General features: G+C 40.9%; 1 protein-coding gene across 5 annotated transcripts in view; it reads left to right on the forward strand.

Annotated features, from left to right (window-relative positions):
* kdm6a (lysine (K)-specific demethylase 6A) overlaps positions 1–14,699 on the forward strand; it is a 46,265-nt gene that overhangs the window by 15,250 nt on the left and 16,316 nt on the right. For 3 of the 5 annotated variants that reach the window (XM_085135327.1, XM_085135329.1, XM_085135328.1), the window contains exons 6-9: positions 3,508–3,628; positions 9,658–9,712; positions 10,169–10,203; positions 11,737–11,830. In XM_085135327.1, the coding sequence (XP_084991453.1) occupies positions 3,508–3,628; positions 9,658–9,712; positions 10,169–10,203; positions 11,737–11,830 (305 nt within the window). The other 2 variants (XM_085135330.1, XM_085135331.1) reach the window with 2 other exon arrangements.

The raw sequence follows: 14,699 nt of genomic DNA on the forward strand, positions 1-14,699 counted from the left end.
CTGGGAACAGTTGCAAGTCAATGCAGTTACCCTCTGGGAGGCCAGAGGCTGAGTGCCCTCTGCTCTGGGCGCCCAACTTTGGTCGCAAGGCAACTGCTCAGCCTCTGGGTGGGAAGTCAGTAGATTGATGAAGGTTTGCTGTTAATTGCCGTCTAATCTATAAATGCAGACAAGTTGCCAACAAATTTTAATCAGTGGTTTGCTCAATCACATATGGAATAGCACAAACCTGAGTTACTGTTTGGGCACTGAAAAGCATGTCTTATTTTGTGCCAATGTGTGTTATAGTTGCCTCTTGGACTGTTTATTTGGAATGAGAGGGAAAGATGTTACCAGAACAAGTGTGTAATTGGCACAGCTGCATAGCTTAAAGCTAAGGCTCTCTTCTGTCGCTCTTTCCTCAGTGTTTATAGCCGAGTCCCACATGTTCCTGCTCCACAATGACGCTGGTATTTTACTGAAACAGTAGAACTAAACTCAACTTAATGAAAGGAGGAGAATTCTAATGCAAGACACATACAAGGATTCAGCTTACTTTCTCTCTCTCTCTTTTTTTTTTTTAAATTATAGTGAGCAGAGCAGGTTCCAGTGTGTCTGAATGTTACAAAAGGATCAGTGTTAGTTAAATTAATATGCAGAATATTCCAAGTCGTGCGCTTTCCTCTTCAGACACTCGAAGTCAGACGCAACGATACAAAAGTATAATCTGTAAGAATTAAACACCCTCTCCACTTAGCCAGCTGTGCCACTCAACTTCGATGTTTAATATGACGTAATGGCAAGATGTTGTTAAAGAAAGAAAGAGCTAATGTTACACCGCAGTAGATTCCTAAGAAAGCACTCTACTTTGATGGAGGATTTATTTATTTTCTTTTGTAAGTCTGCAGTTACCTTGAGAGTTAATAAATATGTATAATTACTCTGCATCTGTAGCATGTTTCACACCATCACCATGGACTGCAAGTTCTAAGTGTGCAGTGAATGATGGTTGGGTTAGGGTTGAGTTTTTTTTTTCACGTAGCTGCTCTTCTTGGCCCGTCACAGCAGTTGCATCATCATTTGCATCATCATTTGCAAAGCCAATAAACTTTGCATGACATTTTATCAGAGATCCTCTCACAGCAAGGCTTTCTAACTGTAGGATGTGAGACTGCAGCCCTGGTGGATAGCATCAGTTAGGTTTCGCACACTGTAGAAAACCCCTGATCAATCATATTTGTACACCCGGCACAGTAAGAGCATCTTCATCAACATGCGGACAGCTTGGAACTGATGATAAATAATGTTTTGTTCTTCTAAACATCGTATATGTCAGGTGTTACACATGGATTTCAGGCTTATATGGAGGAACAGTTTGCAATAAAGCAACTCTAAGGTCAAATCGTGCGCTCCACTCGAGTCTCAGTCCTCAAGCCTTCACACAGTTACCGACAATTTCAAACAGAAGTGTTCACACTTGTATTATATTTACCGATTCCTCTTCAGCCTTGTTACCTGCTCCCTGACTTTTGCTCTTGGTGAAATGCTTGTAGTTTGCTGCGTCTTTACTTGTTTAGAAATAAATAAGTTCAAAGTTTGCCCTGTTTAGATCTGGCCCAGCCTGAGGGAGTTGATTCTGCACAGTCCAATGCTGGCAAGTCTGTCCCTGGCCCAGGGTACAGCTCTGCAGGTCGGATGTAGGCGGGAACAGATTGGAGATTGCAGTATCATCACAAACAGATTGCATGTAGAGTGATTAACAAATGTGTTAAACCACATGTCATAAGTGCCAACTTGTTCCTGAACTGATTCAGAGAAAAACCACCCCCAAAAAACAGTGGTAGCCAACCGACTCGGTCTTATTGCTGTTTTGTCCCCATTCTACCGCCATATTGACACACCAGTGTTGATTTGAAGATGGGCAAGTTGACTACAAGTGGTCTCAGACCCTGGTCCCTGACTTTGAAGCCACAATGTACAATTTAAACATGGTGTCAGACTACGTTAACTGTTCATCTGCACATTTTTATACAATTTCTTCAGATTTACTGCAGATTTTTATTTGTGTAAAAACAAACAGCGGTGGATGGAGCAGCTACAAAGTTTTGCTTTTCTTTACATCAGAGTTTTTGATCGGGTGTTTCGATGAAGGACTCCCGCTTGCCTTTTTCCACTAAAGGCATTAATGGTGATCACAGGAACAGCACTGCTGTTTACGACACTAGAAACACGTTTTTCTTTCACTCTACCCGAGCTCACCAGCTCGGTAATGGCTCCGCCTCTTTGCTCTTTATGGTGTGTAAACATACTCTGGGTCCACGTTAAACTGTGCCAGCATCATCACTACTGCTGTTATGTTATCAGTGTTTTTGTTTAAAACTGGGGCCTGTGTGGGCTTAATGTTGTCAGACCTTTTATTCACACGCTGCTCCTAAACACATTTATACTGAAGGTCCATTTTTAGTCGCACATGCGCGTGAAACCTTCATGTTTACATCATTTAACACATCGGCACAATACAGAGCCATGCGTTAACCGAAGCATCGAAGCAAAGTTCGTGTTGAGAAATTTTTTTTAATAATCGAGTTCTTGGAATTACTCAATGAAATGTTGTAGCCCTGAAATGGTTTCTTTACCTACAAGTTATGCTTCTATATGTATGCAAACATGTAACAGCTCAAGTGAGACGCCTCTGGCTCCCACCAGACCACTTGCCATGAAAAATCACCTTATGAATATAGTAAGCTAACAAAGTGCACATAACTACATCTTTACTGTAGTGATGATTGCCTCCATATAGTTGACCCTGTTGTGAACTTTGCAAGCAAGCAAAGAGGAAAAAAATGTACTTTTGGGAAAAGACACATGCGTGAAGCCCACATGGAACCATGTGTATCATAGATTTGGGCTGGTAGATACCAATATACAGTAGTGGCTGCAGCATCTAGAAGAATAATGGGAAGACACTGTCCACTGACCATAAAGGCTACAGTACAATATACTGATACACTGCTGAAGCCATTTTATTTAATTGAAGTAAACAAATTGCCTGCAGCTATTTGTACAGTGAAATGATTACGATTTTTTTTTTTTCTGTCGTAAAAGTAGCATCAAGCCTTATCTGGGCTACCTCAACCTGGATAATGTTTCGCAACACTAGAATAGATTACAGCTTAGCAGCTGTTATGTAATGTATGGGTTAAGTTGCACAGTTGCATCTTGCTGCCTTAAATGGCTAATATTAGGTCCTCATCCCTTATCTCAACCGAATTTCCGAGATGGTTTTACAAATGGGATTTCACTCATTTTCCAAGTTTTTTTTCTTTTCAAAGTAGCATTTACACTTATCTGGTTACCTTGGAGATTTTTATACTCCATATTATTACCATATCATTATTATTATTATTATTATTGATTGGTAGTGTAGTAAAGTGTCCACATGGGCTATATTGGCATATTTTATTAGGTTAATTGTTTGTATTCATTTCTGTTCTTATTAATCCTCCTATTTTTGTGGTCTTTTTCCAGGGCAATCAAGGCATTCCAGGAGGTGCTTTACATCGATCCCAGTTTCTCAAGAGCTAAAGAGATTCATCTGAGACTGGGATTCATGTTTAAAGTCAACACAGACTACGAGTCAAGCTTAAAGGTAAATTCAATTCAATTTCAATTCAGTTTTATTTATATAGCGCCAAATCACAACAACAGTCGCCTCAAGGTGCGCTTTATATTGTAAGGTACACCCTACAATAAAAGATACAGAGAAAAACCCAACAATCAAATGAGCAAGCTCTTTGGCGACAGTGGGAAGGAAAAACTCCCTTTTAACAGGAAGAAACCTCCAGCAGAACCAGGCTCAAGGATGTGACCGGTTGGGGTGAGAGAAGGAAGACAAGATAAAGACATGCTGTGGAAGAGAGACAGAGATTCATAACAAGTACGATTCAATACAGAGAGGTCTATTAACACATAGTGAGTGAGAAAGGTGACTGAAAAGGAAAAACCCAATGCATCATGGGAGTTCCCCAGCAGCCTACGTCTATTGCAGCATAACTAAGGGAGGGTTCAGGGTCACCTGGTCCAGCCCTAACTATATGCTTTAGCAAAAAGGAATGTTTGAAGCCTAATCTTAAAAGTAGAGATAGTGTCTGTAAATCTAAATAGATATGAAGTTTGAGACAGAATCCAGTCTGTGTTTTAAGGATTTTATTTCAGTGGTGTCATATCTTCCACCTTCCATGTATTTTAACTGAGATGGTAAAATATGTTGGACTGAACTGAAGCATGCATGCACAGATAAAATGGGTGATCTGAGGTTGCTATACTGAGGCTGTAGAACAATGTCCAACTTAATAGGATGCACTGTAGATGACTACTGAACAGATGTTGTCTCACACATTTTAACAATGAAGTTACTGATTTCAGTTGGAATACTCTAAATATCTTGAACTATCCATCACAAAGGACTTGGGGCGACAACTCTGGCTGTGGTCTGACGTGATTTTATAAATGTAGTCAGAAGTAAATCCATAGGGAAGCAGGCGAGCTATCTTATCTTGTAATGTTGTCATAACAACCTTATCAGCTAATATTGGAGGGATACTGGAAGCATTTGCTATTGTGGGTGTTTATGAAGTGTATTATACAGTCTTACTTTGTTCCTTGCACATCTAAAGGTTCTGCACCCACAGCTGATAGAAGTGCAGCTAGAACAAATATATACATTTTGACTCGAGTCATCAGCAGAGTGTCCTTGCCTGATGAGAGGGCTGGAACAATTGAATCATTTTGCATTCATGCCACTTAAGTTTCATGAATTCCGATGTACAGTCACAGATAAGAGCCTTTTAACTTTTTAGATAATTCTGACCTCCCTAGTCCTTTGGATCAACACAGGCTGCAGGATCATCTGTTGCCGATCTGTTGTCGGAGATCCCTTTGGGGATTGATTGCTATCTGATCCTAGGCTTTGTCCTGCTTCAGACGTTATGTCACAGGAGTTTGTAATAAGCAGTAGTATGCACTAGCATACTTATGCCAGTGCACTACAGAAGTTTAGACAAGCCAACTGGATATTACAAGTTATACAAAAGTAATATTTATTACACTGCCATCGCAGAGGATTTTATTCATGGAAATAAAAGTTCAAATAACCAGAACTAAGAATAGAAAACTAACTAAGAAAAGATTAAATTCCAATAAGTTACAAGTAAGTGTCAATATTTCAGCAATAGGTGCATCAGTGTATAATCAGTGTTTAACACTCTGAATGACCACAGTAAGAAAATAGCAGAGGAAACACTTCAGTAATATTCTTCCAGACTTACAGAATATGAAGTTCATACATAGAGCTGTTCGATATAACGATATATATCGGATGACAATATAAAAACGTCTATCGTTTCATTTTACGCTATCGTTTGTTTTGTGGTGTCGCAAAATAAACTGTTTATAGCAATATTTTTTCATGGTTTTGATGGTCACTGTAGTGGCTATATTAATTTCTTAAAGTTCTCCCTTTCTCTTATATTTAATATAACCACACTACGGACGGACAAGCGCCTGTTTTTATGGGTTGTCGTTAGCAACAACGACGGTAAAACCATCGCATGTCCGCTTGTTTATTTTCCACATAAACCTTAGACAATAAAGCTCAAGATCCTGTTGAGACTTTTCAAAATAAACAGAATCACGTGAAAAAGTATGCAGAGTGTTTACGGATGAGAAGTAAAAGAGAGCCACCAGGTGCTAAAAAAATAAACCTTAGACTCAAACGTTAGAACAGGCTTTTCCCCGCAGCACGCCATGTAATAAATACTCACAAAGAAAACGGCGGCCGTTAAAACCTATGTCTAAAAATGTGTAGTTTCATTCATTGGTTAAAAATACTCGACTCCAGCTACACGACGCCCAGCTGGAAACACTTCACCTACCCGAGATTCACAGAATTTGCAGAAAATATAAAAATGTTTGTGATTTATATATCGATAGATGTTTTATATCGGGATATGAGATTTTGGTCATATCGCACAGCCCTATTCATACATTACTAAATCTTTTGGGGAAGGTATAATAAGTGCCAGACACACAAACTCAGAAACATATCGCTGTGATCTCAGTCAGCAGCACAGGAGCTCCTCCTCTCCTCTGATGCCCTGGAGGATCTAGAAGGAAAAAGGTCGAGGTGGTCACATTTTCTTAAAAACAAAGTCTTAAAAGTAAGTTGTGAGTTAGTGTTGCCTGATCTCCCTGACTTTCCGGTGAGTAGAAATCCTGCCGAAACACGTTTGAGCTGTATGGTTCAGAGGTCTATGAATTCAAATAAATTTGTCATTGATAGAAAAAAACTGAAACATACACATTTAAACAATTCTCTCTCCAAAGAAAACACACTGACATCAGATTAACAGATAAGATGACACAAGAGGAAGTGATGTAAATATGTGCATGTACTCAGCAAGGTGAATTACATTTCCAGAACAATACCGACAGTCCTTTATATGTGCAAGAAACGAAGTGTGCAACACTCAGAATTTAAGATCCATGACACGTGTCTTAACTATATCAAGCAAATATTCTGTATTGGTTAATGGTGAAAGAAGTATTTCCTAAAGCTTGACATTTTCAGTTTACAGTTTATTACCAAAGGTTTTAAGAGTTTATACACATGGTGCTCTGTGGAGCTAACTAGGCTGCACGCGTTGCACGTCTTCACTCGGTGTTGGAGGCCACCCCTCCCTGTTTGTTCTGGCTCGCTGCCAACACATATACACATACAACTGCCCCACTTATCTAAAGGGAGGGGTGGTCTCTCACGCAGAGGAGCTGAGATTGAATAAATGTAAGAAACAGAAATGAGAAAGGAATCAGAAACTGTTTTCTGTAGTAAATGCGTGCGGGAGGGAGAGGGAGGGAATGTAGAAATGGACTTTCATGAAGGATGCATGTTTCAAGGCGCAGAGCATCAAGTGACTGAGATGCCTTGAGTTTCTAAGAACACATTGCAATGTGAATCACTGCATGTAACTGCACCAAACTTGGATTTCACATACAGCGCAGACAACTTCATCCCATTAGTGTCTGCTAATGTGGTTAATGAGAGAAGAGGAAATGATTTGGCCCCAGTGTGCTTTTAATTGAGGTTATATGAGTTGGCTGCTTCTGTAGAGCTGCGTAGCCATAGAGAAGAGCTTTGAGCTGAGAAAGAGAGGTGAGATTTGGGTTGGGTGAGGGAGGGGGGATGTAGAGGTGGTGTTTCCCTGCCTGTTCCAGCTTTGAGGTATTGTGTGTCATCTCTCGGCACTCTCCACCGCAGCCGTCTGCTGAATAGTAATCAGTGACACCAGGATAGAAGAGGGGGAAGGAGGTGGCGTGAGAGAGGGAGGGAGAGCGACAAAAAGAAAGATTGCAAAGAGACAGAGAGAGAGAGAGTGAGGAAAGCGAGACATGGGGAGGGAGGTGGAATGCCAAGCTGACAGTCCTGCTGCATTATCTGCCTGATGGTAGAGCAAGTGTGAAAGGGAAGGAGGGAAAGGAGAGAAGAGGCTGAGGCGGAGATCTACTGGAGGATGCTGTGGGGTTCCATGAGGTGTGTGATGTGAAAGCGATCTAGGTAAAAGCATTTGTCTTTGCCTCTGTTGCTTGACTTTGACATTAAAGCATGTGGATGCAGTAGGAGTGTCTGGTGTTTAGTGGCTCGTAGCGCGGTTTAAAAGGGAGTTTGTCCTAAGCAGGGTCCTCTGTGTGTGTCTGCGGGCGTGCGCATGCATGTGTAAGTGTGTGTGAAGCTCCACTGGCCCAGGGTGAAGCATGCAAAGAAAGATCCAGCTGGACGGCTCTTGATTTTTATCTGGCTGACATTGACCGTCTGTGCGGCTGCTGTCGCTCCAAGACAGCGGGCGCCTCCTTTTTATGTGTGTGCCTGTGCTTATAGCTGTCTTTTCCCCCAGCATGGACCGCTGACACCGGTGCTTCCCTTTAAGGTTAAAGCAAGATATCCTCTTTGATTTGACCAGTTCAGCAACAGCAGCAGTACAGTTTGTTCCAAAAGTGTGCGTGCCATTGAAAGAAGTTCAAGGTTTGGGGATTTTCCTCGTGCTCAGGTGCTGACAGGTTTTATTGACCCAGATTCTAGTGGTGCCTTTTTAAATGCACAAAGCATCATTTGGGACTGCATAGGGTTACAGTGCAGCAAACCTAGGGACTGAAAAGGGCTCCAGTGATTCGTCCAAATAATCAATGACATCAACTATAAAAATTAGTTGATGGGGGAATTTTATTGTCGATGCATCATATCATAAATTTATTTTTGTAACTGCAATACACTACAGGAAGCTATAGGCCAGTATCGCCTACATCGTCTGCCAAGACTGCAGACAATACTAACGAAGAAGAACGTAGCGCGAACGGCAAAACAGGAGGACGGAAGAAAATGGAAACTGAGATCTTAAACAAAAGTTATTTGCAGAGTGTGCAAACTGGCACTTTCCTTCCACGACAGGACTACTGCTGTGCACGAGCATTTAAAACGCCGGCACCCTGGAGCTGTGACGTCAACTCCGAATGCTTCAGTTTTAGGGAGTTCAGTGCATCGCGTTAATACTTTATGTTCAAATTTGTCCAGTAATGTTGATGTTAGATTACCTATCGGAACCTTCTCATGCATGATGCTTGCTAAGCGAACACCATTTCAGTTTTGTTAGCTAAAGAGTAAAATGCGATAATGTAGCTACTCCTGTATGCTAGTTTGTTTGGTTTTTGTTTTTTTCTCACATTATTATTAGTGTTTATTCTGAATAGTAATTAGTACAAGTTTCTGGGTCATTATTTTATTTTGCTGTGGGCCGAGACAACACAGTGATATTCACAGGTGGGAAGACTTGACTATGTGAAAGACTGGAGCCTAGAAGAGGAGGTTTACCCACTGGAAGTGGAGATAAGCATAAGTGAAATGATCGTTGACTAATTGAAGAAAAATTGGCAGATTAGTTAACTACCGAAATAAACTGCAATGAAAACTGTCACCTTGAAGCCACTTATAGACAGGACATCTTGCTGGAATTTACATTTCACTTTCTCGTATAATGAACTTGAATACAGTTAAAATTACAGCAATGTGTCAGCAACATCTGGGCATTTTGTGGAAGAACTAAAGGGAGTCCGAGAAGGCTAGAAGAGCTGTGTGACTTGGGCTAATCAGTTGAGTGACCCCATATAGAAGGCATTTCCTGGTACTGTGCCACGCCTTGGCCTCTGCAGACATCTAGCAGCCTTACCCAGAAACCCTAGTTCAGATGATGGAATTGGATGCCATTAATAGCCTGCCACTTGATATCAGCGTCTCATTTTGAGGACAAGTTGGACAGGGGAAAGGAGGGGTGAGATTTGTGCCTTAGCTTTTCCAGTTCTCAGTGTCCTTTCTTGTTGCAGTGGCAGGAGTTCATTTATGGTTTATTAGGAATGCTGGGGATTTGAGTAATGCACATTAGTTGGAGAAGAATAGAAATTTCTCCATGATTTCCTTACAAGTATCACTCCTGTGCTCTGTGCTCTCGGAAAAAACTAGGTTAAATAGTTTTTGTTTGTTTGTTTGTTTGTTTTTAATCTTGTCACAGAGATGTTTGATTTCTGTGAATTTGCTTTCACACTAAAATGATTTCATTTTTTCCCTCTCTGCAGCATTTTCAGCTGGCTTTGATCGACTCCAAACTCTGCACTTTGTCCAAAGCTGAAAGTAAGTATAGGTGCTATAATTGTTCCAGCCAACCAATCACACGCTACAACGTAAAGTATGATCACACATGACGTGCCGTGTTGCTAGTGGTATGTAACCAATATTGTAAGGGCATAGGAATATTTCTACAGAGCAGATTTTTTTCTCTCTCTGTTGCTGTTTCCCTGCTGACTCTGCCCAAGACTGGGGTTGCCTAGGAGACAGCACAAGGAGAGAGAGAGAGCTGGAAGTGCTTTCAAGCACATTGCAGATACACACTGTGATTTCAGATTACATGTACACTCTGGGGAAAGTGTCCTACTCCCCCTCCCATCTGTGCTCCATAGTGCTAGCAGTCTGTACCCACTGAGCTTCATGGATCCATTATCTATCTTAATTTCTCTCTTTGTTTGTTTGGTTTTTTTTTGCTGTTTTATTTCACAAATTTCTAATTTCTCTTCTTTTTTACCCCCACAGTTCAGTTCCACATTGCTCATTTATATGAGATCCAGGTAAGCAATCGATAAATGTGGGCCAAACAATTTCATGTTGTACTCAATTAATATAGCACTATGCACCTGCTATAACTTTATATTGATTTAACAATTTCTCTGACAAGGGAAGACCTTCAGTGTAATCCAGCCTTTTTAAGAACTCAGATACTGTGGCTTATAAGAACAACTGTACTGTTTATTCATAAGTATAAAATAATTCAGTTATTTAAAAAAAAAGCCCATTATGATGAACAACACCAGTAATATAAAGCTTTAACTTCTAACTATTATTGTTTGGCTCAAAGGCTGCTGGGAATCATTCAGCGCATATATAGGTACATTACACCCCTACTTTGTACTAGACCACTGGCGTAGATGAGTTACTATATCTAGGTACTGTTTTTATTTACATGTATCTGTCCCTTTGCCTTGTTTAGACCAAGTTTGAATATGTTAATGCACTCCTCAGTATGCCATTATGAAAATATGCTGCACTGGGGGTAGAGCATGTTATTTACTAAGTGGAAGGTTGTTGGATCGATCCCTGGCTGCTCAAGGGACAGATCCCAAGTTGATGCATCCATCAGAGTGTAAATGTGTGTATGTCAGGTAGAAAGCACTTAGGCATAGAAAAAGAGGGCTTTTTTGAATGGGTGAATGAGGCATGTTGTACAAAGCGCTTTGGGTGCTCAGGTAGAGTAGAAAAGCGCTGTATATGAACCATTCTGTTACTATCATGTTGAAACAACATGATCAGGACCTGTTGGAAAATGTGTCATTTAACTACAGAACAGTGTTTTGTTCAAGTATTATCTAAAACTAAATGACTCTAAATGTCAGATCTTGTAGGTAATGGCAAGGCTTCATTACCAACAATTCTCCCCCCCTCCCCCATTGCAATTCTTCAGTTGTAGTAGTTCCAAATGCAGCTGCTCATTTGGTTGTATTTGCCTTCAGGTTTAATGACAATCATTAGTCGACACAGGAAGGAACATTAAAGAATCTCTCTCGCTTGTGTGCCCAAGTGTCAGTGTTTGCCCAGAGGTGTTTTTATTGTGTGCAGACAGGAAGAGTCTAGAGCCAGACTATGTATGTGCATGGTCTGCACATACACAGTCTGGTGGGTTGGTTTTTAAAAGGCTATTTTAGACCTGATAAGAGAAGATTCTGTGCATGCACTGACATTACTCTACCTGATGATCTAGACAAAAGGTCAGTAAGCTCACTAAGTTAAAACAAACCCTTGGTTCACCAGCAGGCAGCTCAGATTTCCCCAAAATACAAAGCGTTCCTTTTTGTTAAAGCACACAAACATTTTAGTGCAGACACACACACCTGCCAGACTTGTTGAGTCTGGCAGGCCTGTGCTCTTTCACACTGACCCTCCCCCGTGTGTTTGTCTGTGTATGGAAGGACAATATGAGTGTGAGGAGGTCTTTAAAGTCTTTGTCTGACTAGATAGAACCATAAAACACTGGCTTTCCTGTCTGGCTTAAACAACCCCCATGTCTACTTCTCTTGCTTGTCCTCCTCTTCCTGTTCTCCCCGCAGAAGAAATACAGAGCAGCGAAGGAAGCGTATGAAAGTCTGTTGCAGACGGAAAATCTTCCTGCACAAGTGAAGGCGACCACACTGCAACAACTTGGTGAGTAACCTTTGCTGATGTAGGCCGATGCTCATGTCCACATGTGAAATGTACCGGATTAAACTAGCTGAAAGTATCTTCAGGTTTTGGCACTCAGATCACAAACTGCTTTGCATGCAATGAAGTGGTTTTCAGATAGGCCCATAATATATTCAGACAGAGCTAGAGACATGTATTGCAAATGAGCTTAGATTGGTTAATATTGCGCTGTGTGGCATTGGTTCTTGCTGCACACTTTCCTCCATACAAATCAACATTGATTAAGTGATGACTTGCATTATCTTGTGGGCTAATACTCCTTTTTTTTTTAGATATTAAATCCTAGAGTCAGTCTTGTTCTGGTCAGTGTTCCTGGCTATAGCTCAGGCTCAGTTATAGCAAGTCATCCACTGATCGGAAGGTTGGTGGTTTGATTCCCGGCTTCCCCTAGTCTGCATGCCCGTTTACCATTTACCATCCTGCAAAGAATGGGGGAAAAAACCCATCTGCAACCAGTGAATGCTATAATCGTTGTATTTTTACATCAAATGTTGTAATAAGTGGATTTTTTTCTAGTTTGATTAAATAATTCTGGCTTTATTTACTCGGGCATTGGTTTCTCTGTGTGTGTGTGTGTGTCAGTATTAATCAAAAAATTCATACATTTATATAAAAAAAAATTGAAAGGACCACACACGCTGTGATGATGTTGGTAAATTTTTTATATACACTTACTGTATTACCTATACCTATTTAACTGCTTGTTAATGCAGATGTCTAATCAGTGAGTCACAGAATAGCAACTCGTTGTATTTGGGTATGTAGACAAGAACAAGATGACTTATTGTAGTCCAAACTGAGCATCAGAATGGGGAAGGAAGATGATTTTAGTGATTTTGAACATGGCATGGTTGTTGGTGCCAGGAAGACTGGTCTGGTAGGAACTATCCAGTGAGCAGCAGTTATCTATGTTCATGCCAGAAGTCAGAGAAGAATGGCCAGAATGTTTTGAATTAATAGAAAGACAGCAGTAACTCGGGATAAGCAACCAAGGCAGGAATGCACAACATGTTGAACCTTGAAGCAGATGGGCTACAGCAGCAGACGACCACAGCAGAAACTGACAATATACTTTGCACAGGTTCACCAAAATACCAAGATAACCAAGGTAGTGAGGCGCACAGATTAGTTTGTTTGGTGTGTTTGGCTTAGTATGTTTGTATATAGTTGTGGTAACCGCTGTTGTACCTATCAGGACTTGCTGGAAATTTGTTTTTGGCTAAAACTTCCCATTACAGATGATTTACGATGCTTGCAATAGCCCTGCCAACCTAGTGAGACCACTAGGAATTGCCATAGATTGCTGTCAAGTAGGGGTGGGCGATATAAACGACATACAATAGAAACGATACCGCTTTTTGACTATACCGCTCTATCGCGATAGCGCATGTTGATGATGTCATCAAGCTGCGCCTGTTTTGGTCGAAAGCATCGCAGCGGCTACAACCATTATCATCTGCAAATTTTGGCGGGCGACAGTAATGGCAAAGAGATGAAGCACTTTTGAAATATGGGGAAAGCCAAAAACTACGCTTCCTCCACTTCCATAACATTAATTCATTAATGTTGAATTCTCTTGCAGCTGCTCGATTCCCATGTTGTTGCAGTATATTAATAACTAACCTTGTATTGTGGATGAATAATCTCAGTTGTTCTCCTGACTGAAGTTTGGCCCGTGTACAGCATCCTGCTATGCGATTGCATTTGTCCCAAACCACCAGAATCCGTCACGTTAACTTTTATCGAGTGGAAAAAAGTTGGCGTTCATCCTCCAGCTTCACTGTGCTAATGTTATGCTAACATAGCTGTGTCGCTAGCAATCACGTAGCACAAAATTATATACCAGGTAGTCCAACTTCAGTAACACTACAAACGTCACTGCTGTTTAGTTTCCTGTCTTTATTTATGTTGGAAGTGGTAGCAGAGCTGTACGTTTGAATTAGTTTCAAAAATCTCTCAGTCAGAACATGGTGTGTCATGTTTAGGTGGAAACTAGCGAGCTAACTTCCTGTTAACTTCTAACTCCGTTAAATGTAATAAATTCTGTTTTTATGGATGTTAAACTTAATTGTTACACCTGGTAAAGCAGCAACGCTGATGATTTTATTAAAGATGAAAGAATTTAGACCGTTTTTAACTCTCAGTGTTCGTTTGACTTTGGGACCTGAAGTGGACGGAGTTTTGGACCCAGATTACTCCGTGAAGCTCCTCACTACGGCAGCCGTAATGCTCTGACAATCAATCAAAACATTTTTTAACAGATTTCTGCACGCCAAAATCGGTTCGAAGTCAGTAAGCACAACCAGAATTCATACATAACGCACACTCGATTTTTGAGAAAAGTAAAGGATTTTAAGTGTGCCTTATAGTGTGGAAAATACATTATACAGAAGAAAAGAATATATCATTACCGCACGTGCTTCAAATTATTTCGCGATATGGATTTTAGGCCATATCGCCCAGCCCTACTGTCAAGTCTGACAGATGTCATAGAGAGCAAGAGCAGAAGCAGGGATGCTGGACTGACCAGAAAATTTCAGAGAAATACTAATTGCTGGAAACCACTATGCCTGTGACTCCTTGGTCTTGATGATAACTGAAACCTGGTTCCATTGGAAAAACTTCAGACACAGCAGTCCACACGAACTCTGAGATCTTAGACAGCCATGACTATCCTGACTTAGTTTCATTCTGTTCCAGCGCGCTGTGCTTGGACCACTTTGCCTCATCAGATGCTCGATCCACCTCAGTTGGATCGCATTGCCATGCTTGAGTTTTTGACAAAATGCATTCTGGGATATTTAGCTGTACCAAGTCACCACCGATGCAT

This window comes from Neolamprologus multifasciatus, chromosome 16 (assembly GCF_963576455.1).
Source record: "Neolamprologus multifasciatus chromosome 16, fNeoMul1.2, whole genome shotgun sequence".
NCBI classification, from domain to species: domain Eukaryota; kingdom Metazoa; phylum Chordata; class Actinopteri; order Cichliformes; family Cichlidae; genus Neolamprologus; species Neolamprologus multifasciatus.